Genomic DNA, 26,613 nt, shown 5'->3' on the forward strand with positions numbered 1-26,613 from the left:
CTTTTACTTTGTTTTTTTTTACTATATAGTGGGTTTTATATATATATATATAGATAGATGTATGCATGTATGTGAGTATGTATTTGCATGGGCATGTGTGTATGTGTGTGAGTGTTTGGATGAGCCTACTTTTTGGTGCGTTTTACACGCGTTTTACATATCATTTTCGTTCATTTGCTTATCATTTCATTAATATTTTCTTGTTTTCTTAGTTAGGAATGGAAATAAAATTACAAGCAATGATGGAAATAAACTTTACAAATTACATTTTCAAAAAGCACAAAGGGAGAGAGAGAGAGATGTAGATATAGAGAGATATAGGTTGGTTGGATAGAAAAAGAGGGGGAGAGGATAGGAGGATAGGAGGAGAGACATATATAGCGAGCCTATTTACAAAAGTATTTATCCTCATATCGCTGACAATAGTCGCAAATTAGCTGGCAGCACCGTCCGTTGTTGAACCGGCATCGACACTTCTCCACCTGCTTGAAGACCTGCGTGGTGTAGCCCCTGCCGCAGCACAGATTCGAACAGTTCTCGGGATGCAGACACTGGCGATCCTTGGTGACCGAGCAGTAGGTGGGCGAGGTCTCCAGATAGTACAGTGTGGTATATTGTGATTGCTGTGGCTGTTTGGCATACAAATAAGGGGCAGGCTGCATAAGTTATAGATGCAGATCCTTACTACATATGTATGTAGGTAAAGTTGAACTCACTTTCTTGCGTCGCTGTTTGGGCTTTTTCTTGCGACTCGAGGGCATCTGGCGCTTGGTCCGCTGATTGGGGGCTTTGCGTATGGCCTGGTTGTACTTCTGTCGCAGCAGCGTGGCCGTGGCATTGAAATCGGCCATCTTCTTCCAGCAGGTCTTCATTGAACAGGAGCCGGAGACGCCATGGCATTTGCATTTGTCCTTCATCAGCGAGGAGACGGCTTCGATGCCGACCTTTAAGTAGACACAGAAATTTGCCTTTAAATTCATTCAAATCAGAAGGTATATAGATTATAGATCCTCACCTCAGAGTCATGTCGCAATATCTCACTGACTTCGTCTCCATCGCCTCCGCGCAAATCGAGAAAGCTACGCGTCACCCGTTTGCCATGCTTCAAATTGTCGTTGCAGCCGCCCCACTGAAAGTCCTGGTCCACGCGGTTCTGCTTTCGCGGTCCACAGCTGCACTTGGTCATCCTTCCCTCGGCGCAGGCCCTGGCTATGGAGTGCGTCATGGCAGCCGCTGTCAGGGCATGCACAAAGGCCGTCTCCTTGTACAGCTTCTTAAAGATGTTTCGCTTGCCACGCGTCTCAATGGAGCAGTTCCAGCGATCGTAGCGGAACTGATCCTCGCAGTGGCTGGTGGCCAGGCGACGCGCCTCGCTGAGGGTCCCCGGCAGGCCTGTCTCCTTTCGGCACTGGTGGTTCTGCCGCCTCGTGGCAGGCATATACCGACACGGTCCCCCCACCTGTCCCTGGGAGGTGAAGACAGCCATTACCGTGTGCTCCGAAATGAAGTGTTCGCTGAAAGAGAGGGCATTGTATGGTTAGGAATTAATAATTTAGATGGGAACAGTATTACAAATGCTCATCACTAAATGAGAACAGCCCATCATAAATACAATTTACATGATGTATATTTTACATGAACTGCACCATTGCGACATCTATTCACAGATTCACAGTACAGCGCCATCTTTGAGTCGTAATTTTGAATGGGCTGTGCAAAAGGGGATGGACAACAGGCAAAAACAGCCAACGCAAATGGCGAGGTTCGTACAAACCTCACCTCACGTGTGGGAACAATATAACTGGAAGAAAAAAAGCCGTTTTTGTATTCGAAGGTATATTAGGCAAAAGGGATGGATTTTGTCTTGAATGCATTGCATTTTCAGCGCCGCGTAGCCTGTTGTCCATACCTCTTTTTCACAGCAATTTCTCAATTTTAAATGGCCTTGCAGCCCCCCCCTTGCAGACTGAAGTAGGTTGCAATGACTTCCAGCAGGACGTTCTGTGAGAGGGCGTGCTTCTCCCTCAAGGACCTGCTCGGCGGACTGGTGCTGATCGGATCCATCACGGTACCCAAAAGGAGAAAATCAAGTGCCTCCAAAAATTTTTCAGGCACCCAAAGCTGTTTTATCTGAATTTTTAGTTACAACTAACCCACCACATGTATGTACATATGAATATGTATGTATGTAGACCCATTCTTATCAGCAGTATTCGGGGAATAGCCGAAAATTTTCTTTTCATTTGAATTGGTTTCATTTCAGTGGAAATTCCATTTATTTATATTTTATATCAGAGCTTATTATGAGGTTTTCTTTTTGTGTTGAAATGCCGACACGCGGCTGCACCGCACCTCACATTTCCTGTCCAGCGCTTCGGTTATCACACTGCTCCTCTGCTGCTCCACTCCTCTGCTGATTTGCAGGAAATCTTAAATTCTCATAAAGTTTAAGTGCATCGTAAATTGGCGTATGAGTAACGAGCTCAGCATATCTCTCTCTCTCCCGGCTATTTCCGTCTCCGTCTTCGCCTCGAGGCCCCCCACAACAGATCTAGCTCTCAGTCTCGTATCTTGGATCTCCCTCTACTTCTACCTCTCGGTAGTATCTCCGCATCCATCCCTCTGGATCGCCTCGCCACTGTTTCCCTCCGAATTTGATTTAAACTTTCGCCACTGAAACGTCTCTGCCCTGCCACATTTTCGCCATTAATTAATTAATTGAATGTTTGAAATGTTTACAAATTGTTTGCTTTTGCGGCAACACTTAACATTTTTGTTTGGATACAATCCACCTCACCTCCGATCGAAACGGTGGCTGGCCAATTTTTATCTATTTAGCTCCCGCTGTTTTATTTCGTTATTTGACGTAGTTTCGGATTTGATTAAATTATCATTTGTCGGTTGACGGACGGGAAACTAGTCAGGGGATTACGATTTACGACTATACGAGAATATGGGTGGCCCTGGGAATATCTTTGGGCAGCTATTGATAGCTTGGAATTCCTTAAATATTTCTAAAGATACATAAATGACCTTCTTTTAGATAATCTTAGGCACTGCACTTGACATGTGACGTTCCAATGATCTATGTATGTATGTATGCACGTATCTCCTCCATCGAATACCTATCGCTGTAGTTCTTCAATTGCAACTTTAATCTCATGTAAGTCGTCATGTAAGCTTTGTATTGTTATCACATACGAAGTTCGAACGGCAAAGCAATTGCAATGCAAAGCGCATTAGTCTATAGCCCCCACATGCCTTCCCCCACCTTTGGGTTTTTACTTTACCCATTTCAAGGTGGATAATGTATGTCGCCTTAGCCACTGAAAACATTGGGTATTACATGCCCAGAGACCTGCGTAATAGCCCCAAAGCTCTTTACGGGAAGAGGTGGGCGGTCCGGCCGGGGGTATAACTCCGAGTTAATCCGCTTGACAAAACGTTTACAGGGCAATGGCAATGCAAAATGGAAGAGACAATTAGCAGGGCAGGGTAAACGACTGAAACAATTAGCCAGACAGGGGGAAGAGGTTCGGTCTTTTGAGTGTGTGCACTTTAATTTCACAAATCTTAGCCGCCAGCTAAATATACTGCACACATTCTATAGATAGATTTGTATCTTGGAGATACAAAGTAAAGGAAACCTATTAAAATGGCCACAAAGCAAAACAAAATGTGAAGAGTTGCTGTTAGGCCAAACAACAAATTGATAGACAGACAGAAAGACAGAAAGACAGACAGACAGATAGACGGATGTGTGCCAGCAAACATGAGCGAATGAGACAGTACTATATTAAACGAAAGAGACAGCAACCATAAGAGAGAGAGAGCGCCATAAAACAAGAGTGTTGATGGATATTTTCCTCGTGCGATGAAGTTGCTTTGAGTGCTGCTCCCTCTCTTGTCCTCCTGTCTCTAGTTCTCTGTCTCTGTGCATTTGTGGAGATTCATCAAATTTTCAGAAACGTAAAATATTCACACACGCACACACGTGCACATACATACACCTATGAATCATACTGTACAGACACACACACACACATGCATAAATCCCTTTGTGATGTGCGGGAAAAGCATTTTATGGACTTTACAGTTTTTAGCTGCTGCATGCCCCAAACAGCATAGTAAATGTGCCACAGCAGTTCGAAAAAAATAAAAAAAGGAAAGATGGAAAATTGAAATCATTCCAGGGGCGGTACATAAAATCGTTTTTGAGAAGAGAGCAGCATAACCGTATCGAAAGCTGAAAATGGCCCTTCGACTTCGCCTTTTTATGTGCCTTTTTACCATTTGCATTTTATTGCCAAAACATACTAAATGCAGATGCCACTTATTTGTATTTGGCCTTTGTTTCCCCCAGAGTTCACTGCAGCGAAGAAAATTAAACGATATGTTCCCATCATGCATTAGATCTTTAATTGAAATTGAACTTTCACTATTTATTATTTATTTATAAAGGTACTTCCCTTGAGCTTCCAAATGGAAACTCTTCAATTACGTTTTCCCATTCTAGATATTTCTCTGGGCTACCAGTTCTCAACTCTCAACTCTCATCATCGTCATCGCCATCATCATCTCCATGTCTGTTCCCATTCTGGATTCTTCTCTGGTGGCAAAACTAATTGTTTGTTTGTGTGTTGGTTGGTTGGTTTATTTTGGTTTGGTTTGGTTTCCTTTTGTTTGCTTTTGGCGTAGCTGTCACATAATTTACGAAAAGCCCCAAGACCCCAAACGAATGCACTTGGTCAAGCGATAGGCGATCGCTGCAGCAGTATGGTGGAGAGTACGTGGAGAAGTGCCAAGTGCCCCTTGCAAATATTGAAACCCAATCGGGCAATGGGAAAAACGTCGGATATTTGGCTGCCCAGATCTGAAGATCCCAAGTTTCGTGGAGTGAAAATCTGTGGCTCCTTAGAGGGAGAGAAAATTGATGAACTTAAGCAAAACGCGACTTGCTCGATTTGCTTTAATTGATGGCAGCCAAATGAGGCAGAGGCAGCAACAGCACTAGAATAGAAGGCACTGCTCTTCTCGCTTGTGTGGAAATAATGGGGGCAATGAGGCGTCTTGCTCTTTGGGCAATTTGCTGTCATGAAAGCAGCAGCCTCTCTAGATACGATATACGATATGCATATGTATAATATATATATGTATAATCGTTAATAGGGGAGATCATTTGTGTTGATTTGCTTCATGAATTTTCTAGGAATACGCTACGAATTAATATTAGTTGTCTCCCAGAATATGATGTTTTTGATTCGATTTTGGTTCTTCTGAAGGGAAGTTAACTCGGCTTTTTCTAAAGAAAGTTCCAGTAACTCCAGAAATGAAGATGAACCTTGGAACTATTTTTCATTTTGGCTGTACAAATTAATCAACCGCTACCATTTCCAGTGGATCGGTAGAAAAAATCTGTGTTTATAGTTTTAACAAGTTATATAGATAGAACTGTTATAATCAAGACCAACATGTACATGGAGCATTTACATCCGCTCCGTTTCTTCGTCTCGCATTCGAGTAAGAGCCGAATATTGAGTATTCCGCTCATCCGAAAGTGCGCTCGCTCATTGGCACTTATTCAGATTCAAACCTGTTCATGCAGTCCATTTTCATCTTTTGGGGAAAGACTGTACAACTTTTGTAAAACTTTGCATGATTTTTTAATGTGATTATCACGAAAATGTTCGTTTGTTCGTTTATATCTCTCCCTGCGGCTGCTTTCATAACTCTTTTGCCGGTTCCACTCATCTTCAATAATTCATCTGCTCCCATTTGTTTTGCTTAAGAGAGCTTAACAGTGTCGTCTCCTCTCCGTCTTCTTTCCCCCCATTTGTCCACCTTTTGTCATTTGCAGTGTCTGTCCGAATGTCTGTCTGCATCTCTGTGTGTTTCTCTGTGGCTCTTCCTGCACCTGTCAGCTTATTTATTCATTTGTTTTATGGGACACGAAACACACTTTAAAATGCGCTGTAAATACGCGCTTAAGTCGCTAAATTGCAAGCGGTCATAACAGCATCAGCGCTGCAAAGGCGGTAAGAGCTATACAAGAAATCAGCAGCGGAAGGTATATGGGAAGGAACAGCATAAGCGGCAATAGAAGCGGTAAAAGCTGCAGAGCCGGTCGGAAAAAGCGTCAGGGACAGCGGTTAAAACATCCCAAAGCGGCAAGAACAGCGGCCTCCAAGGGCGGTAAAAACAGCTACAATTGCGGACAGGCGACAAACTCAACAACAAAATTGCAAGCGTTAAAACCACAAGACATACGTCCGCCCCCCAGTCACACTCACCCCTCCACCTCCCATCACCGCCTATAAATTGCTTACAGGATGAGATGGGGGAGGGGAGGAGTCTAAATGCTGATGTATGGGATGCTGTTGTTGCTGCCCAATTTCGACAGCGTTAAAACATAAAATATGCTTCCGCTCCGCCACCCCCTCATGAATAATGTTCCATGCAAGCGGCAGGGGGACATCCGAGTGGGTGGTGTGGTGGTGGCGGCAACAGTCGGTGGTTGTTTCCTCACTGCTGCAACAGCGCTTCATCATAAAAAGCGCATCCTTTGTCGTCCTCCTGATACTCCTTCCCTTCACGCAGCAGTTTCTGTTAGCCGCCCTGAAGATTATGGCCATCAATTTTGGCATCATCCAACAGCAGCAGCGGCAGAAGCGGAAGCAACAACAGTTGTAACCGTAAACATTGTCGCCCCCGTTGTTGTCCGGCCCGCAACAACAACAAATGTGCCCCATGAGAGTTTGGCAGAAAAAAAAAAACACAAACAAACAAAATTAAAAAATTAAGAATTCGGGACACCGAATTTTGTACACGCTTGCAGATCGGGCAAGGCTTTCAAAAATCTCGTTCTCAACGGAAGGAACAGCAAATCATTGTATGTATAGATGCTATCCAATTATAATAATAATAGGTATATATAACAATCCTAATTTGTTTTAGATTTCGTATTAGATTCATTTGATTTATGGGTACATTCTCCAATCATCGCACTCTAATCTGAGATTATCTGGTAGGGTCCTCGAAGATCACAATAGATTGTCAGCGTTTTGTTTTCAATCATCACTTTCGAATACATTTTTGTGGAATTCTAAAAGTCTACTTCTTTTCAGATCAGTCCAATCATTAAGAATGAACAATGTTACAATATCTTGTTTTGGCTAGTATGCCAAAATAGGAAAGCGGACAGGTGTTTTTTGTATACTACCATAGAAAATAGTACAGACCAGATCGAATTTTCTTCTCCTCCCGATCAGGAATGTTCGCTTTATAATTTATGAGGTCGTACTTCCTTTTGCCCACCTAAATTATAACACCCTCTCTCCAGCAAGGGTATAAAACCGAAAACAAAAACGAACGAAGAACGGTAAAAGCCATTTTTATGGGTTGGCTCATAAAATTTGTGCATGGGATTTTGGATTTGGGCAGTAAGTAGACAATAAAATGACGTCGCTACTTTTTGGATTTTTAATAAAAGTTGTGGCAAATGATTAAAAGCAACAACATCATCGGATGGAAATGGAATGGAGATGGGGGCGGCACCAACTGCGCAGTAGCAACCGGCAGTGGCAGTGGCAGAGGCAGAGAAGCAATCAATTTATGACCACCCAAGAGGCAGCGAGGGTCGCTATGCCACTTGCTTAATTTTCTAATGCTCTTTGGGCTGCGCCGTCTCAAGCGAAACTATTGATGTACACTTGGAAAAACAAAGTCACAGTTCAGAAAATTATACAAAAAAGTTGATCACTGATCAGGGATCACTGAATGAAATGTGCACAATTTATCCAATAAATCATCAAGAAAGTGCCAATTTTTCTCCGTGTAGCTCTGGATATTTTCATATTGAAAGCATTTTTACGGCTTACTCAGCTCACATTGCTGTGGACGACGATGATGATGATGATGATGATGCTGTAAAATGCTACTTCGTCTGCTGCTGTTCCTATGAAGGTTGCTATTGCTACTTATTCCGCTGGTGATGCTGATGCTGCTGTGGTTGCAGCCTCTGTCCGTTTATTTACTCAAAAATGATTTCTGTGGCAAACAAGGGAATCGGAAAATGCAAAAGCAACGTTAAAGTTTATCATTAAGCAGCTGAAGCCAACCAAAAATGCCATGTTGCTGCCAGTGGAGGATGTTGCTGCTGCTACTCCTAATGCTGCGTGTGCGCCATAAAAATGCAATAAAAATCTTTACGACACATTTCGCTTGCAACCCTCACATAGGGCCGGGCCGTGCCGGGCCACACTCACGCACCAACCCACAGCTACAACAAGTATATATAAATTTAGACGGAAGCTGGCCACACTTCACACCTTGCCACGCCGTCGAAGGCATCTTGCTGCTGCGCCGTTCCTCCTGCTGCCACATGATGTTGCCACCTTACAACCGACGCACGACTGCTGTTACTGCAATTGCTGGCCCAAGCGGTGGCCGACTGCAGTTAACGCCATTACCTTAGCCATGCCTCCGCCCCCAACCCCACCTTGGTGCCTTCGATTCTGTTGCAGCTGGGAAATTGTTGCTGCTGCATTGGAAATCGTAGCTGCCACTGCCACTGCCACTGCCACCGCCACTGCCACCCGCTGTTTATGTCATCAGCAACGATTTCCTTGTGCTCTGTTCTTTCCGCAGTTTTTATGGGGCCTCTTATGCATTTGACAGCTTCATTGTGTGGCATAAAAATTGAATTGTAATTGGCAGTCGCAATTTGTCCTGCAGTAACAATATTGCAACATTCGGCAACTACCATAAGCAGCAGCAGCTGCCTCTTCCTCTAATGCCTTCTAAACGATTTATTTGGATTTATTTTGCAACAGAAACTGTAGACTGAGATTGAGATTGAGAGTAGTGTCTCCAGAGGAGCTTAAAGATTGCTGATAATATTCAGGGTTGGGCTTGGCTGCTGCATGGGCTAACAGTCATCTGGTTCTTTGACACGCCAATTTACGCCTACTATGCCACATGCCGCAGCAACATGGGTGTGTTCTGGGGTACAGGAATCTCTGTGGGAAATACTACTCTTGTTATGCTGGGAAAAGGGAATGAAATGTTTTCGAACCAGTGTCCTATGTCCCTATGATCACCATCATCAATTGCCGAGTGGATAACTCTGAAATACCTGTATCTCGGAAACTATAAAATGTTCAGCAACCAAATATAGTAATCTTTCTCTTCAGAATACTTCTTAAATAGTTTCCGATTAATGTACATCTTATAGTGGTACTTGTTACTTCACTCGAATAGCTACTGCCAAGCCCCTTTTTCTACGATTGATCTCCCAAAAGCAACATGTACTCGTACTCGTACCTTTAGCCTTGCAACCATTTGACATTTATCATCTTCAAGCTTGCCTGACATCGTCTAGAATTGGCTTCATTAGCCATCCATCCTCCAGCTCCATATTCTGCCACTCAATCTTCCACTGCTTCTGATTTTCAGTTTCGTGGCTGCTTCCGCTTGTTGTTGTTCGTGCAACATCCATTGCATGCTGTGGCTGCCCTGTGGATTCCTCTTCCTATGGAATACATTGCCAAACTATTTTTCAGCTAATATTAGAAGATGTTGTGGCTGGCTGTTGCTTCTGTTTCTGGCATATTCCCGCTTATGCTTCAACGGCATTCCAGCAATTTGTCTGCATTTCTTTTAATTTTCCCTCCGCCAGCATCTGTATTTTTCAGCGATCTGTTGTCTTTGCCACGCCCATTGATGCCATGCTTTTCCGTCTTTTGGGGGGAGGGGAGAAATTTATCAAGTATTTCGGTGGAATGTGAATATATTCGAAAGAGTTTTTGACTAATCTCATCAAATTCTATTCCTTGAATTAACCTCCAATTCGAATTCTAAATTAAGACTCAAATGAACTTCGGATTCCACATTGTCAAAGCAGTATCTTAACCTTCCTCTCTGTTGCTGTCTCTCTCTCTCTGTTTTTTTTTGTTTAGCAATTAATTTTAATGGCTGGAGTTTTCCCATCAAATTTTAGCTGCAAATAGATTTAAATTCATTTTCTTGGCAATTTTCTTTTCAAGTTTTTATTCTCCAAGGCAACGGGGCAGGGAAATAAAGCTTAAGCTTGGCTATTAATGATTAATTTTCCGTTTTGGCTCAGATGTGGGACTGGCACTGGGACTGGGGAAGAGCTTTGAATAAAAGACTGGCATAAAAATTAAACATCAACGCGAAACGCAATCAACATTAAAAGTTTGCGAGGGAGCGAGCTATACGGCTTACATTTTATTTACTTTCCCATAAAAGAGAACCGTACGAGAATAAACCGATAAGAGGCGGGCCACAGCCCACAGCCCACAGCCCACACCCCGTGTCCCAAAACCGAAAACCCACAGCTTCAGTGAGTGCCTCAGACTCCGGCTATCGTGGGATCCACTCAAATGCGTTCCGCATAAAATGCGTTTTTATGACACGAAAAAACGATCCTGATATCACACCCTGAACAGGCGGCAGGGCAGTCATGAGAACTTCACTTTCCACACACCATCATCAACTCATTTTCCTCATTTTCGGAAGGAGAACACATACTCGTACATGAATGGGGCGGAAAAGCCAAAGGACCATAGCTAACGTTGCCGCAATGATGTATTAATGGACGGTCACGTAAAGCTCATAAGATTTTTACAAGCAACCCTCGCGATGGCCAACAGCCACCTCATAAATGGCCTTGGAGGTGGAGTGTGTTTGTGAGAGAGAGAGAGAGATTGATGGCAGCATTCCTCAACTGTTTGAATACCCAGTAATTGTCGGATAGAGGTTGTATTCGAATTATCGAAATGGCATATTATTTCCATCTAAAAAAATTTGTAGTATATCCGACTAATGTGGAATCCTTCAAGGAGGATATCCCCAGACAGTTTTCAAATACGAGTAGCGGGTATCTCCTGGTCGACTATACCGTTCTAAATCAGATCCGTACTCTCTTCTTTTTCAGCTCTTCAAGTTGTTCATTGAGTGCTAATTAAGCAAAAGTCCCGCCCCACAGAAACGAGGCCAAGTTGGCGCCATATACACAAAAGATACCACAACCAGCTAGCAGCAGCTAACCAGCAGCAGCTAGGCATAGATACAGATACATACATACATATATAGGGTCTGTGCTTTATTTTCTAAACAAATCAAATGCTGCCAGAAAAGCATTCAATCAGTAGAGTTCACTTGCTGTAGATACAATACTCGTAATACTCGTTGCGATACATTTTGTTGCTGCTGGCTGTGGAGGTGATAAAACAAGTTCATGTTGGTCCAGAAACGGCTGCAGACCCAGACCAAGCAACAGATGCACGGATCGTTCGTTGAATGTATCTTGTGGTTGGCATTGTTTGGCTTGTAAAGTTTACAAATCAAATTATTGGTCAATTAATCGAGTGAGCCTTCAGAACTTCATGGATATGAAACATTCCAGTTAATGAATATTGATTCCACAGAAAGCAAAAAAAAACGAATGGCATAAACAAAGGGAATAAAAACTTCAGCTACAAATCAAGGGGAACTCACAAATTCAGAAACAAATCAAATGCATTTTAAAATAGTGCTTCACTCGTATATAATGTGTTGGCAAATGAGAGAAGAAAAAATACAGTCTTGATCATCCTTCATCTTTTCGTCTATTTAAAAGATTTTCTCGATCTGCACAGCTTGTTTTCTGCTATTAGCTTGGCCTTTCATTCTTCATTGTGAAAACATGAAATTCCGACAAAGGAAAGTTTATAAACTTTCATTAGCTTAAGCGGAACTTCTCCCGGGGTCAATGGTACGGTCTCCCTTTCAGATGTCGCACTTTGGGAACTGCAGCGAGAGCTTATCTAAAGACAAAGCTAAACAAATATAAAAACTAATTTCATACCCAATCTGTTGACAACTTCCGCTTGTTCCATCCACTCACCACTCGAAAAAATGTAAGCCAAACAAATGGCCATAGCCAGAAATTTTCACTGAAATTTCCAATGTTCTTTGGGCGCTTTTGGGGGGTGGGGGGGACAAACTGTTGCTGCGTGACCACACAATTTGCCTGCTTTTCTGGCTATATTTTCCGCCATCGGCCTGTCAACGCCAAGATGCGCTTAAGCATTATTAATCGTTTTTGAAATGAACTGCGCCTCGGCCAGGCCACTAAGCAAATGATAATGAGAAGCGAAATATGCAACAGTGCGGCAGAGTTTGACAAACCGATGAATGGATACGATGGGATGGGATGGGATGGGAAGAGCCGCAGAAGGATGGAGACGGGGATGGGGAAGAGCAGCAGCCTTCAATGCAGTCCAATTCATTGGCATCTGCCGCTGCTTTTTGCTGCTGGCCAGAAACACAGTCAGAAGGCAATTTTGCATAATTTCCGAAACACATGTTGCCTTCAATCATGCGCGATGCAGTGGTAGTAGCAGAGGCAACAGAAGCAGCAGAAGCAGCAGGGCCCCAGACCAGACCCAGACCCATACCATGCCAGAGACAGGAATACATTGGACGGGGTAAAGCGCCCTCAGGGCAAATAGACAAATTGACTGACTGACTAACTGACTAACTGGCTGGCTGCTTGACTGCATCTGCATCTGAATGAGTACTGAGTACTGAGGCCTGACTGCCGACTACTGACTGTGCCCTGCCACTGCCTCGGACTGGGACTGGGTCTGGGACTGGGCCTGGCAGCAGAGAATCAAGTGAAAATGTAGCGGAAAACATTTTAATACTAATTACAAAGAATTTGTGCCGCCGCCGTTTTGCCACTTTTACTTTTTGGTTTCTTTTTCGTTCGTTCTCGGTAGGAATACTCTTTCCCAAGGAGGAGCCTCTTTGAATGCGACTTAAATGCTGCCTAAGGATAACTAATGTATCTATGAATCTGACAGATAATAGTCTTGGATGGACTAGAACTAACATTACATCAGATACAGGACAAATCACTTGAATGTTTTACAGAACAGCTGAGAAAGTTATATTTGGGAAAGCAAGCTTGTGGTAAGTGTACGAGTACCAGTACTGAGTGGTTGTATACATTGCTACATACATATACGATTTTAATTCCATATTCCTTCTGTAAGATCTATCAAATGTATGTAATAGAAAAATGATTTGTTATAAGAGATCCCATAGCTGGAATTCTTTGCTTCCTATTCTGTAAGTGCATTCCCGATTCGTTGGTCTCCCACATTCCGATTCTCCCACAGCTCTCACTCTCACTTTCAGGGCCTCTCCTCTTAACCCTGGCTCCTGCTCTCCGTCTGGCTGCCTACTGGGGCTCCCACCTCCCCCTCCGCCTCCACCTCCTTCTCCGGTTCCGTTTGTACCCCTTTCGTATTTTTTTCGATTTCCGAAAATAAATGTTAGCGCATTGCCCAAGGCGGACTCGGCACAGGACAACGCTGCACGCTGGCTCCGACTGCATTTTAATTGGAAAACATAGGGAATCCGCAGGCGACCAGAGCGGGAGGAGAGGGCATGCAAACTCGGTTCCCACTGATCCCATTCCAGCTGTTCCCTGTATCTCGCTCTGGTCTCCGGTTGGGAGTCGAGACTCCTCTGAGCCTCGAAGGCGGCGGCGAAATCGCTTTAATCAAATCGTTTTATGACAGCTGAGCGTGCGCTGCACTCGCCGACAAATGACAGAAGACCCACAGACACACACACACACACGCACACTGATACACGTACACACCCAGATAGACAAAAAGAGACACATGAACGTCATTAAGCAAACAATTGGCTGGATCGTGGGGGGGGGGGGGGGGGGGGGAAATGGTACGCCATGCGGGTGGCAGGTGAGTTTTCGTTTTCCCCCTTGCTTGACATTAAACGCGTGTTAATTTAATTTAATTTGGGGCATGATTCGCTTTCCCAGAGAAGAAAAAGACAGAGACAGACACAGAGAAGGGTGGAGGCGCATACATTTACGGTAAACGACCCGCCGTGTTCCTGTCCATCCATCAACGCTCCGATCCATCCGATCGCTCTTTACCCCCCCCGACACCCGACAGTGCGCTGCATTTGTCAATCAGCGAATGGGGAAAAAGGGGGAAAAAAAAGAGGAGAAAAACTATACTCGGTCTGTGGCATTTTCTCGCATTTGCCTTCAAGGTCCATCATCTCTTCTGCTCGGATGCCAGATAGTTTTGCTCTTGAATTTCGCTTGTGCAAAGTGAAATTCAGAGAGTGGAGCAGGGTAGGGGTACAAGTATGTGGGGTAGAAGATCTGTATGTGGCTGGCAGCCCATCGCTTTGGCGGGGAGTTGGGGAAGATCACACAGCGCTTTGTCAAGTGGATATTTATGTTCTTAGAAATGATCTCAAAAGTCTTGAGATGTCAAGTGGGTGGCGGTTTAGTGATTTGTGGATAGGGAAAGTGATACCATCTAATGAGAATACTCCTTGTGCGGTGAGTGGGTGCAGAGGGTGGAAGTTTCGGGTTAATCAAGGGAGTATATATATTTACAAAATGCTAAGAAGATTCTTGATCTTTTTTATTGATATATGTATGTATTATAGAAAATTCATAGGAGGAAATGCCAGTTGCGGAAGTATCAGTATCATCTCCATATCTATTTTGATTTAAAATTTTGTACCAAACCGTAGGGTTACTCTCTCCATTTGATATACTTACTCTGTAGTACATGTCCTTCTGTATGGTCATTAATTTCTTAAATGTACTTCTACAGCTCCCAAATTTAACCTTTGGCTTCTTCTAGCAACCCTTTCTAGTCCACTGTCCCCATCCTTTAACCACAGAAGCCTCGCGCATATCCACTTCATTTTACCCCTTGACTCGACGCTACCACAAATTGAATTAAAATACCAAACATGTTTTTTTTTGGGGTAGAGTCGAATGATGTTGATGATGATGTCGTGTCGGCGGCGGCTTCTTTGCACTTCTGCTCTTACACATCTTCAGCCCCTCATTTCCATAACTGTTTTCCCAGTCTGATTGGGTTGAGATTGGGGAATGGGATTCATGGGCAGATGGTTGAGATACTTTGGTGTCGCCGCCGATGTTGTCGTATCTTCTGTCGGCCTGCCTTTTCAGGGTCAAATTGCCAATTTATATCGATCTTAGCACCCCACCCCCCAATCCGTGCGGTAGAGTATAAAAGAAATGCACATCAACACCTACGCCCCACTGCATTCAGTCGAGTGTTACGCTTGGGGAGGAGTAAGAGAGGACTTGACAACAAGTGCGGCATTATCGCCAGCATCTTGGTCACACCTTTGAAGCAGCACCACCATCCGCCTGGCCCCAACACCAAGAGAGAAAGAGATAGGGAGAGAGAGAGAGATGAAAGCAAATAAAAGCCAAGTGAAGAGAACTGACTTAAACCCATTAGGCCATGGCCTAAGCATCAATTAGGTTTAAAGACCCCGACAACGATGTTTGACGGCATGCCATGACTCTTGTCGCTAATTTGCGCAAATTATGTGCCAGGCCTCTTAAAGTACCGCAAAGTGAGTGCCGAGCCGTGACAACGAGCCACCAGCCACCAGCCCCAAAGCTAAAGCCAACAGAGCCAACGGATCCTAGGCCGAGGCAGCCAGCAATCCAACAATCCAGCCATCCAAGTATCCGAAGCAACCATCCAAAACTCCAATTATGTCAACAGAAACCGCAACAGGCGCAACATCAAAGCTTAGGCCAGGCTCCCCCTCAGAAAAGTCGGAGAAGTGCATGGGATGCAGCCATCGCCGCGGGAGAAAGGTTGCCAGCAACATATTTCGGTGACAATCGAACAATGACAAGATAACCGTAGATAATACTGTCTCTAAAGGTACATACTCCTGGATGTATACCCTTACAAATATCTAAAATTATCAGAGCAGATATACATCGAAAGTACCACACCTGCTAAGATATAGCTCGATTACTTATTCGATATTAGTCAGAAACAAATTCCTTGCCCTTACAGATAAATATGAAATCTTTAAATCGTTTGTTAAAGGAAATAAATATGGAAAAAGACTACCATTTCCATGGCGTCAAACACTATCAAAAAGTTACCATATCCCAAAAAGGGTTAGATAAAAGCGTCAAGATTTTCTGGGTTAAACCGTTTAAGCAGGATGTACGAGTGTTTGTCTGAGGCAAAAGGAACGGGACGGCATGAATGGGGGACTTTGACTGCAATTTGGAGTCGCAAACTGCGTGTGGCAAACGCTTAGCCTGCCCCTCTTTGATCTCCCTCTCGCTTTGATGTGTGTGGTGTGTGGTGTGTGGTGTGTGGTGCGTGCCTCAAGGTCCACAAAACTTCAAGGTCTTAACGGAGAGTAATGTGTGTGTGTGGGAGTTGGTCGAAGAGTGTGTGTGGAGAAATTTTGTTGTTTGTCTTTGATGCAACTTCCTCAATGCGCTGCCAAACAGACAAAACTTTGGACGACCCAAAGAGAGATAGAGAGAGGTAGAGGGAGATATCTATAGATACAGATATAGAAGAGGAATATAAGATCAAAGGGAACTCAAAAAGCCATCACGCTTTTAGACACACGACCAAAACACGGCAAAACTCCAAGAAATTACGACTACGATAAAAGCAATGCAGAGATTGAAGATTGAAGAAGTGGCAGCAGCATCTTGCACTTGGCAGCCATCTCGTACTTCATCTGTATCTGTATCTGTATCTGCATCTGTATGTTTCTACGTATCTGCATCTTGGGATCCTCTGCCAGAGTTTGTCTTACTTTTTACACCTTTAAAAATTTGTTTTTTTGTTTGATTTTGGGCTTCACGCTTGAATTGCTTCTTAGAGGCATTCACCTTCGGAGCCGCCTGATTTGTTTAACTCATTTGGGTTTGGGTTTGGTTTTCCTTTTACTCACTTTTCGGATTTTCGTCGATTACATGAAAATGCATTTTTATGTCATGGGAACACTCTCGGCTCGGCTCGGCTCTATCAATTCCATTGTTGTTTCGGGGCTACAACCCTCATCCTCATATACATTGCAGTTCTCCGTTTCGTTCCATCAGTGGTTAATCATCGTCATCAGCCTTTTCTGTTCTGTTCTGTTCTGGCATTTTTATTGGGTTTCATCATGGGCCAATTTATGACCACCTCTGATCCTCTGCTTTTGTGCTCTGTTTTCCAACTTCCAGCTGCTTTTTGTTTAAACTTTTATGGCGCAGCTTTAGCTTTTCCTCTGCTCTTCGGAGTCTCCTCTCCTCTCCTTTCCATTCATTCAACAAAAGGACATTCGGAATAAAGGAATTTACGAAAATGGGGGAAAACTTACTCACAAAAAAAAGTACACAAAATAAAGAAAAGCGAAGAAAACTGAACCCCAGTTTATCATTAAGAGACAAAAAACCACCGCAACGGAAAGGAAATGCCAACAGGAGTCGGAGGAGATGTAGAAGAAATTCAAGTTGAGAGACAACGGCCTCATAAAACGCAGCCATCAAAAACGACAAAATTAAAAAGTTCAAATGGCAAATGGCAGCAAATTGTTGGCAGCGAAATTATTAGAAAAAATGTACGAGAAAATATATTCGAAATAAAAATAAGAACCACGACGAACAGAGAATGCTGTGGCAAGGAAGTGTAGTCTTAGATAGAATGTTTAGAGTCGAAATATACCAATATCAATATACCTTCTTGTAGCTCAATATTATAGCAGATCAATTGGAGAGCAAAGTACATCTTCCAATAGGTATGAGTCAGCTACCTCTTATTAAGTGCGTCACCACTCCTCCCAAAAAGAACCAAAAATTCCTTTACCATCGCCGAAAAATGAACAAATATATCTGCATGAAATGGCAGCACATTACAAGAAAGGGAACCGCTTTATGCCTGCAATTTCATTTCATTTTGCAAATGTAAGTACGAATTTACAAAGGACAGACAGCCGCCAGGTCCAGAAGTCGTCCAGCTGCTGTTCCTCAGACCCAGACTCCCAGCCTCGCAGCCACTCAGCCTCCCAGCCTCTGATTTCGCCGACGTTTTCATTGTCGTCGTGTCGTCGGAATTGAGACAAATAAATTTCGGGTGTTTGGTGCCACATGGCGGAGGCCAACTGCAGTTGAAAGGGATTTTCCCTGGATATTTTTAATTTTGCGGAGAGAATAAAAAACAAAACTTTGCACATAATCGTTATCGTCAATGTTGAGAGGGTAAAAGGAGGAGCAGAGAGGCAAGTACCCCAAGGTGCCCACTGAACCTGGACCAGGACCCTCGACCACAATTTGCGGCCAACAAAAGAAGCTTTTCTTCTGTTGTGGAAATTAACATTTTTATGCTTCCGCCAGGGCTGCAGAAGGAACTTCATCTTCAACTCCATCTCCAGACACTACATCGAGATGATATAGACAATGTCGTAGAGGCAAAAAGTTTTTATCCAAACAACAATGGAGCAGAACTTACACTCGTAGTTATGAGCAGAATATGAAAGCCGGGAGCGAGGGCTCGAATGGAATCAGCGGTAGCGGTAGCGGTAGCAGTAGCCAAGGAAACGGTAAGTAAGTTTTAATTACTCTTTGACAAATATTTAACTTTTGGGAGTAGCAGGAAAAAGAAGGGGAACCCGAACCTTCTCGCAACATCAGGAGGAGGAGACGTTGGCTGTCTTACGCACAATTAAACAGAACAGATTTGCCGCTTGGAAGGCAAATGAAATCACGGCAGGACAAAGGGGAATTCGGGGTCTGGTTGTCGGTCTGTTCCTGGCGGGGTTGGCTTTCGTTACCCTGTAACAACATAATTTTGCGCCGTATAATGTCATAAATGTCTGTTAAACAAAACAACAGACGTCATAGAGTGGGACAGAAAGACAGGCAGCTAAGAGGAGAGTGCGAGCGAGAGACCGGAGACTACCAGAGACTGTCAAACATTATTACATTATTTGCCTTTTGCTTTTGGGTCTGGTCTGTCAAAATGCTGAAATTGAAACCAACCCCGTGAGCCTCGGCGTCAGACCCCCCCTCCAGAGCCATCGGCTATACGGTTTTTGTTTCTATTTGCTTTTTGGGTTCGTCTCTTGATTTTGGGATTTCTGGTTCTTAGATTACTCTCTGAATCGCCAATCCAACCCCGACATCGGAGATTAATTACGACTGCCTTCCCCTGAATCTCCTTTCATTTCGCTTCCTCCTTCCAATGGGAGGAAAGGGAACTTCGAGTAACTTCATCATCGAGTGCCCCCTGACGGCAATTATTAAATTTTCATTACATCCCCTAATCAGCATTTTGTGCATATTGATTGTGTAAACAGGCGTCACATAGTCGCTTTTGGTCTGCCTCCTGGTTGTCCTCCTGTAGTGATCGAATCTCCGTGATTTGTTCGGGGAGATTTGAGTTGTTAATGTTGTTGAAGGGTTTTTGGGTCGGAATACTGATGTCATTTTTGACAGGTGTTGAAGTGGTTAAGTAGTGGTCTTAGAGGAAAAAGGGTTGGCAGAGGAGTCATTGATTCAAGGTTCGACTTAAGGGTTAATTGGTTAATGAAATTTAGGGGAAGCGATTGAGCCGTTGCTAGTTCTATTTAGAAAGATGGAGGGATAAGTTCTGGACGGCAGTCAGTGTAATCCTATAGATTATTCAGGGTCCAAGTACAAAATAAAGTTTTAATTATATCTTTAAGCAATTATAGAATCCTAACGCTTTATGATTAGCACTGACTCACTGTTAAATTTCAACGCATAACGCCAATCAGCACTTTCGGATGAGCGGAATATTCAATACGTGGCGCGTACTCGAATGCGAGACGAAAAAGCAAATCAGAAAGCTATGGAAAAGGTTAGTTGCAAAAAAAATACAATTAAAGCACTCTTGGTGGAGAGCTGCCATGGGCGTGGCTGTGGCTGTGCAGGAGGGATCTCAGATGCCATAAAAACCATCTAATTGTGCCACCTTTCAGTTACATTCATTAGGATTATTAGTCGCCCCTAATGGTACAAATTGATCTCACGATTCTGCCATTATACGATTCAAAAACATACCACAGCATTGTCCAGCCATCTTCACATATCTCACAGTTTCGCAAGAGCCTCTGTTGATCTTGTGTAACATTTGAGTGTTGATTTGACTTTTTTGATTTGTGCTGACATTTCGAATCAATAAAATCGCACTTTGTACTGCCACTGCAGGTGCCATGCCGCAGGCCAAGAAGGGGATCGGGCACACCCACACACGCATCCGAAGTAGGCAGGCAAATGGCAAGCAAACATCGATGTCTTCCTCAAATAAGCCGATTAATTGTAATCAAGCAGGTCTCAAATGGACACTGACTGAACCCAGCTGGGCTCTCGCCCCGTCCCCCTCTCAATCGAATGGTATGGAACGGAACTAGACTGAATGTATGGGATGGTAGATGGTACCGGTAGATGGTAGCTCTTTAATGGTTGCCCCCTGTCTATCGATTTCTGTTGTCTAGCCCGTTGGGTCAATGCATGTGGCGTGGGGCAAAGAAATAAATAAATTACAGCATAAAAAAAAACGAAGGAAAGGCAAAATAAGTGAAACACTTTCTACCCCCACTTTCTACCAAGTATTCCTGAAGTTTTTGCAAATGGGGACGCTTCAGCCAAAGCACTAGACCATATTCCAGCAGGGACATTATGGATATTGGCCCTCTCCCTATTTTGAAATGACTTGGATCGGGTGTTTGCAACATCCACCTATTTCCAATAGTATTTTTTATAGGTAAATCAGTTATCCGATTCCAGTTTTCAGTGATATTTCTTTATAACTCAGAAGAAATATATTGTGTAAGACATGTGTAAAAAAACCCATAGAAATTGTATTCTAATTCGGGGAAAATATAATAATATATTTGTAATAGAACTGATGCCGCTTCCAGGGTATCTACAGTATCGAGTCCAAAGCAAACCCTCCTTTCATGGAGTTGGGTGGTTTTGTAATGACAAATAATAACCGGTAGTCCTGCTACTCCATTGCTTGCACTCCCTGTGCTTTCTGCTCCCCATGTCAGTGCGCAAATTAATGGTGAAGTGTAAGTAAAATTTACGCTCCGCCACCACAGGCAGTTCCCAGACCCCTTCCTGACGCTGTTCCCATCTGCTAATAATCATAAAAAAGGCGGCTAGCAGCATTTTGACAACAGGCAACTCCACCAAATCCGCTGCATCCACCACAGTGAGGCGGCAATCCGTGGGCCATCTACCCCACCTCCCCATTAGCGGCCTTTTTTGGCTGACAGCCGCAAAATAAAGTAACTGAGCAACAAACAAAACAAATATAAATAATATTACTTTATTGTTTAAGCCCCCCCACCCCCAAAAGTCTACCACGGACCATTGTCTGTGTTTGGACGTATGTTGCATTTTTGTCAGCAGACAGCAGAGACCTCAAGAGTGCTGCCCATTCGAATGCCTGTCCGTCTGTCTATCTGTCGGTTGGCCCCTGCTGCCTACTGTTGCATATTTCGAGTGATATTTATTTATTTGACTAGGCAATCGAAAGCCGCACAGCAGAGATCTCCGGAAATGAAATCGAATCTCAACAGATAAAAAAAAAAACCCTAAGCCAAAGAGTTTTCAAAACGATGACAGTTCAATAAGTGGGCAATTTAAAGGGAAAATTGTATTCATATTGTAAGAATAGAATAGATCATATTGCATTTCAGGGGAATACTTTGTAGGTTTGATGTAGGAGAAATCTAGAGAAAACCTCTCAAAATTTTATTGAAATGAAATGAAAGAAATGGTATCGAATCATCTCAACCTGCCAAATATATGTAGTGTATGCGCTTCCAGCTCTAATACTAAAAGAATTCATCCACAAGTTATACAACTACATCTTTTTTCCCTAGAATATCCAAAGTTCTAACTAATCAAGCTCAACTTTTGCAGCAATTTATATAAATTTTAATTGCCATACGCCCTCTGAAGATCTTCCATTTGCAAGTGTTCAGCTGTTCTACGAGAGCAGAGCCCTTCAATTCACCTAATTACCAACATCTGACATTACTTTAACGAATAAACTCTTGATTTTTATGTTATCAAAGTTCATGGAAGTCGAGCAAATCAAGATTCAAGCAAGCCAAAGGTCAGTCCGCGGGTTAAACATGGAACATCTAGACATGTTTTTTTAATAATTGCAGTCAAAGATAATAATTGTAAGCGTTGATTTCTGTCCGACCATGGAGCCTACGGAGGCTCCATCGGTGGTGATCCACAAATTGAACAGTTCAAAAATGCGAGTTGGGGAAAGAAAACTCGTATGCCATAAAAAAAGCGCTCATAAAATACTGGCTCTGCAGACATGGTCGTAGGACAAAACAATTTGATGGCTGAGTGAAAGATCTTCATCAATTGATAAGGTTTCTGTTCAATTAAGATGCTGATGCGGAATAACTGTGTTCTGACTCACTTGTACAGGCTCTGCATGTCCATGCCATTGCTGGAGGCAGCTCCCATCATCCCGGCGCCACCCAGCATTCCTCCAACGCCGCCGCCCACTCCACCTGGCAGTCCTGCATTAAGCATTGTTCCGCCGTATCCAAGATTGGCGGGTAATCCTTTGGTTCCGGGCACAATGATGCCAAGGTTTGCCAGTCCAGCCAGGGCATGTCCATGTGGGTGGCCACCGCCTCCATGAGTTGGTACTCCTACGCCTCCACCTGGCATCCCTCCTCCTCCTGTGTGCCAGGGAGAAACACCTCCGCCGCCGCCTCCACCTGTCGCCACAGAGGGAGCACTAGATGTACTGCTGCCGAGGCCTGCCAGTCCGCCCAACTGATTGATCAGAGCCCCTCCGCCGGATCCCACGCCCTGGGTACCCCCCATCAGGGTGTTCAGCAATGTGCTGTTGTGGTTCATGTTTATGCCACTGCTCTGGTGCTGATGGTGCTGATGCTGGTGCTGGTGCTGGCTGTGCTGTCCCAGATTAGGGCTGCTATCCAGGTTGCCATTTCCCATAAGCAGCTGATCCTCACTCCGCACCTGGCAGAGCCCCAGGCGACAGAGGATCAGCACCACAAAGATTATCGCAGTTGATGGCATTTTCACTGGTTATTGTTTATTGGTTATTGGTGTATTTGTTGTTGGTGATTGTTGATTTTCTAAATGCGTTTTCTATAGTCTACTTTTTGGCGTGTTTGTCGTTTGATATATTCTTGATTTTATGTTGTGTTGCTATCGTAAGTACTTTTTGTGTGTGTTTAATAAATTACTAAACTCTAGATTTCTACCTCATAAAATATTTATTACTTTATAGTTAATTATTTATAGTTTTAAAAAAGTTTTCAATATTCTGTTGTTTGGGTAATACAAAACTGGTTTTTTATATAATTTTTTGTGGTATAAAAATTGTTGAAAATTCTATATTTATATTCCGATTGCCTTATGCCGAAATGTGTTTTATAATTGAGATTATGTATTTGATAACTGGATGAATTTGGGTTACAATTTCTGATGCTGCTTTTGTTCGTAAACTTATTTTGGACTGCTTAATACTTTTCGTTTGATTTCCACTTGGTTCTATCGCGCTCCTACATTTTTGTTTCCTTTGCCGATTCTGATGTTGGGAGCTCTCCTTTCTTTGCTTTCTTTGCAGCTGGACTGATTCCGATTCTGATTCTGATTCTCATTCGAAATATTTTCACATTGGCACTTCAAACGGTTATGGTGTTGTTTCATCGGCAAAAGATTTTTTATTTATTTAGCCGCTGTGGATGTGCGTTTTGTGGCTGAATTTTCCTTGTGGCTTGTGTTTTTTTTTTTGGCTTCCTGGAAAACGTTTAGCCAGTGGCTCTTTCTTGGTTCATTCGCTGATCAAATAGGGAACATCAAAAGGCCGCGCCACACGAAGGCGTTCGATCCCAGTCCCAGGCGTTCGATTTGCCCCCTGCCCAGCCCCTGCCGATGATCGGGCGTATCGAAAACCCGTTTGAAGAGAAGCGTCGATGTTGCAGTTACCGCCACCGACGCCGTCGCAGTCGTCGCCACCGCCTCCTCACACCGATCCATCCATCTAAGTAGCTTAAAGGTTTTCCGATGCACATAAAAAGGCGCCGCCTGGCATTTACACTTGTGGACCGGCCGGCCGGCCACTAGCCATACGCACCGCACAGACAGATCTTAAAACAAGGACGCACCGCAAGGGAAGTGGCTTGCCACGATAATGGTTCAATCACTTGGTATTTTCCGGATCCGATCTGAAATGTTTCTCACACAATGCAACACTTCGTTCGGGCTTAGTTTTTCACACGTTTTCCACGCTGATTTCTGGCTCGTTTTCTGGAGTTTCGATTTCGCTTTCAGTTGATGTCTCTGTTTCAGTTTCTTGTTCAACCACCGCGCCACACGTGCGTCCATCAGCTCGCTCGAAACTCGACTGAATCATCGGGGCACGTCGTCAGTGGCTCGTAGTGCCACTCGAAGTATTCGCTGCCGTTGCCGATGGTGCGGTGCTGGTGTTGCCTGCTTTTTGTGCCCGTTCGTTCTGATAGGCACAGCGTCGTGGTCGTGGTTGGCGCATGCGTGCACAGCCCGTGGAAGCCAGTGGAGCCAGTGAAGCCAGCTTGCAGCCCTTGCAGCAAGATGTGCAGCTGCCACCAATTGATCGCCGTCACAATATATAGACAACACTTCATTAATTATAACGACAAGTTGTCAGCTCGGCTGTAATTGCCCCGCAACTAATTGGCACGAAAGTATCTCGAACTATGGAGATGCAGAGTACATTCTTTGGGAACGGAACTTTATCTGGGCGCTAGCTAGCACACATTTTCAGATAAACCCTGTTTGGGTAGCCGAGGTTTTTCCTTGTTTGCTCGCTCGCGGCCGCGGCCATCCATCAGGCAGTCTCTTAAATCTCTTACACACTTTTCTCCTTAGGCTTATCCATGGTATCCATGGGTATGGCATACACCTCACCTTTCCACTTGTCTTCAACTGTTTGGATGTTTGTTTTGTACCTTCTCTAGCTCTGCCTCCGTTCTCTGCTCTTTCTCTGCGCCGCGGCGGTCGCTACGTCAACACATTCCCGAAAGGGCAAGGCACTCACTTCGCGGACACCGCCTCGCCGCTTAAATGAGGCAAAAATTGCAGCCACAACTTTTGACCCAAAACCCCTAGATACCTTAGATACACCTTAGACACCACCTTAGAGACTCTCTGCACTCTGTCCGGCACCCAATATTTGCGCTGGATAATTACAAAAACAACATCACAAATTCCTGATGGCCGGGGGTCGGTGGCTGGGGGTTGGGCCAGAGAATCATCATTTGGTTTGTCTATTTGTCCAAACATTTGTCAATTTCATTGAGCTCTGACCAGGCATATTTCCTCATGCGATCGAAGGCGGCAAGTGCCTTTTGATCGCACCATCCTCTGCCGCTCTCTGTCGTTGTTGTCGACTTTTTCGGTTCAATTAAGATTCATTTTAACGCTCCCCCGAAAGAGAGAGGGAACGGAACTGAGCGAACGAATGTACGACATAAAGCATGATTGTTCATTCTCGGCGTTTATCTAATTTACTTTTACTTACACTTACACTCCCAGCTACAAGCGCCCTCCGCCTCCGTGTCCCGCGGTGATCCGATAAGTATCTGCCCGATGGGAATGGGACACCGACACCGACACCGACACCGACTTGAACCGACGGACACGGACTTGGGCACCGCTCTTCGGGCTGATGACCAGTTTTATTGGCTTGACAATGGGCCCGTGTCTGTGTCTGGGCGAGAAGGTGAGGAATTGTTGTTCAAGTGCCCTTTGATTGCGGTACTTTAAGTGGAGAGGGGAAGGAGGCGGCGTCTAGTCAGTCTCAGCCTCGGGCGCATCGCCATCGCCATCGCCCGATCCAACATCCCCCATTCTACCATTCTAATGGTTTCTAATGAACTACTTAAGCTGCTGATAGGGAAGTGATTGACGATTGACGATGATTCGACTGTAGCCATGATCTGCTAATCTGCTCCATTGAAGTGCTGTCTCTACATGAGTCGATATCTGGGGTCTTATAATGTATTTAGCTGTGCGTTAGATTGGACAAGTTGCGCCCCTCAGGGTTTATCTATGGAATGAGTCCCATACTTATCTCCTTAGAGTCTGCGAAAAACATTACTTTATTGGCTGTACCAGCATAATCGTCGTGGGTAAAAGTTAAGTGATTGTAGACTACATTTTTTCTTGTGTCAGAATTAATTATTTTTCTTTGAGATACTTTTTCTGTTTTGAAGATACAATTTGTATCAAGGTCGAATCTTGTTTTTCTCTGTCATAGCTTTGCGTCCTTTGATTTTCTATCTATAGGATTCATTTGTATCTTTGAAAACCGTTGTATATTTTCATAAATTCTAAATCATTAGCATCAGTCTGATAGTTTACAAATGATTGTTGCCACTTGTAGATACTCGCATATCTTTCAGTCATTTCTTTGGGTTGAATATTAGATATTTTGAGTTCAAAATTTTAAGTCTGTTACAGTGAATAATGCCATTGGGCCATTGAACGAATAAAAAAAGAAATATGCGCAATAGCAGAGTAGAGATAGCGAAAATGTGCGTGTGAGCATGTCACAATTGTGTAAATCTCAATCACAAGAGGCACGAGATGAACAAAATCAAAAACGACATGAAAATTGAAAATGAGAGATGCGAAAAACTCCACCGAATCACACCGCTTTAAACTCCAACCCGATAATGCATTTTGACTTT

At 43.8% G+C, this 26,613-nt stretch overlaps 1 protein-coding gene across 2 annotated transcripts; it reads right to left on the reverse strand.

Annotated features, from left to right (window-relative positions):
* Window positions 1-15: 15 nt before the first annotated feature.
* LOC108162804 (protein Wnt-4) lies at window positions 16-24,300 on the reverse strand. 2 transcript variants are annotated; one of them, XM_017297712.2, is made up of 4 exons: window positions 22,323-24,300; window positions 1,016-1,514; window positions 717-944; window positions 16-656 (listed from the first exon to the last, which is right to left on the reverse strand). In XM_017297712.2, the coding sequence occupies exons 1-4, from the start codon at window positions 22,952-22,954 to the stop codon at window positions 387-389; spliced, it is 1,629 nt and encodes a 542-aa protein (XP_017153201.1). In that variant the 5' UTR covers window positions 22,955-24,300; the 3' UTR covers window positions 16-386. The 2 variants fall into 2 exon arrangements, with proteins under 2 accessions (XP_017153201.1, XP_017153202.1); XM_017297713.2 differs by having other exon boundaries at window positions 18-629; window positions 22,323-24,299.
* Window positions 24,301-26,613: the final 2,313 nt, after the last annotated feature.

The sequence above is a fragment of the Drosophila miranda genome, chromosome 4 (assembly GCF_003369915.1).
Source record: "Drosophila miranda strain MSH22 chromosome 4, D.miranda_PacBio2.1, whole genome shotgun sequence".
Classification (NCBI taxonomy): Eukaryota; Metazoa; Arthropoda; class Insecta; order Diptera; family Drosophilidae; genus Drosophila; species Drosophila miranda.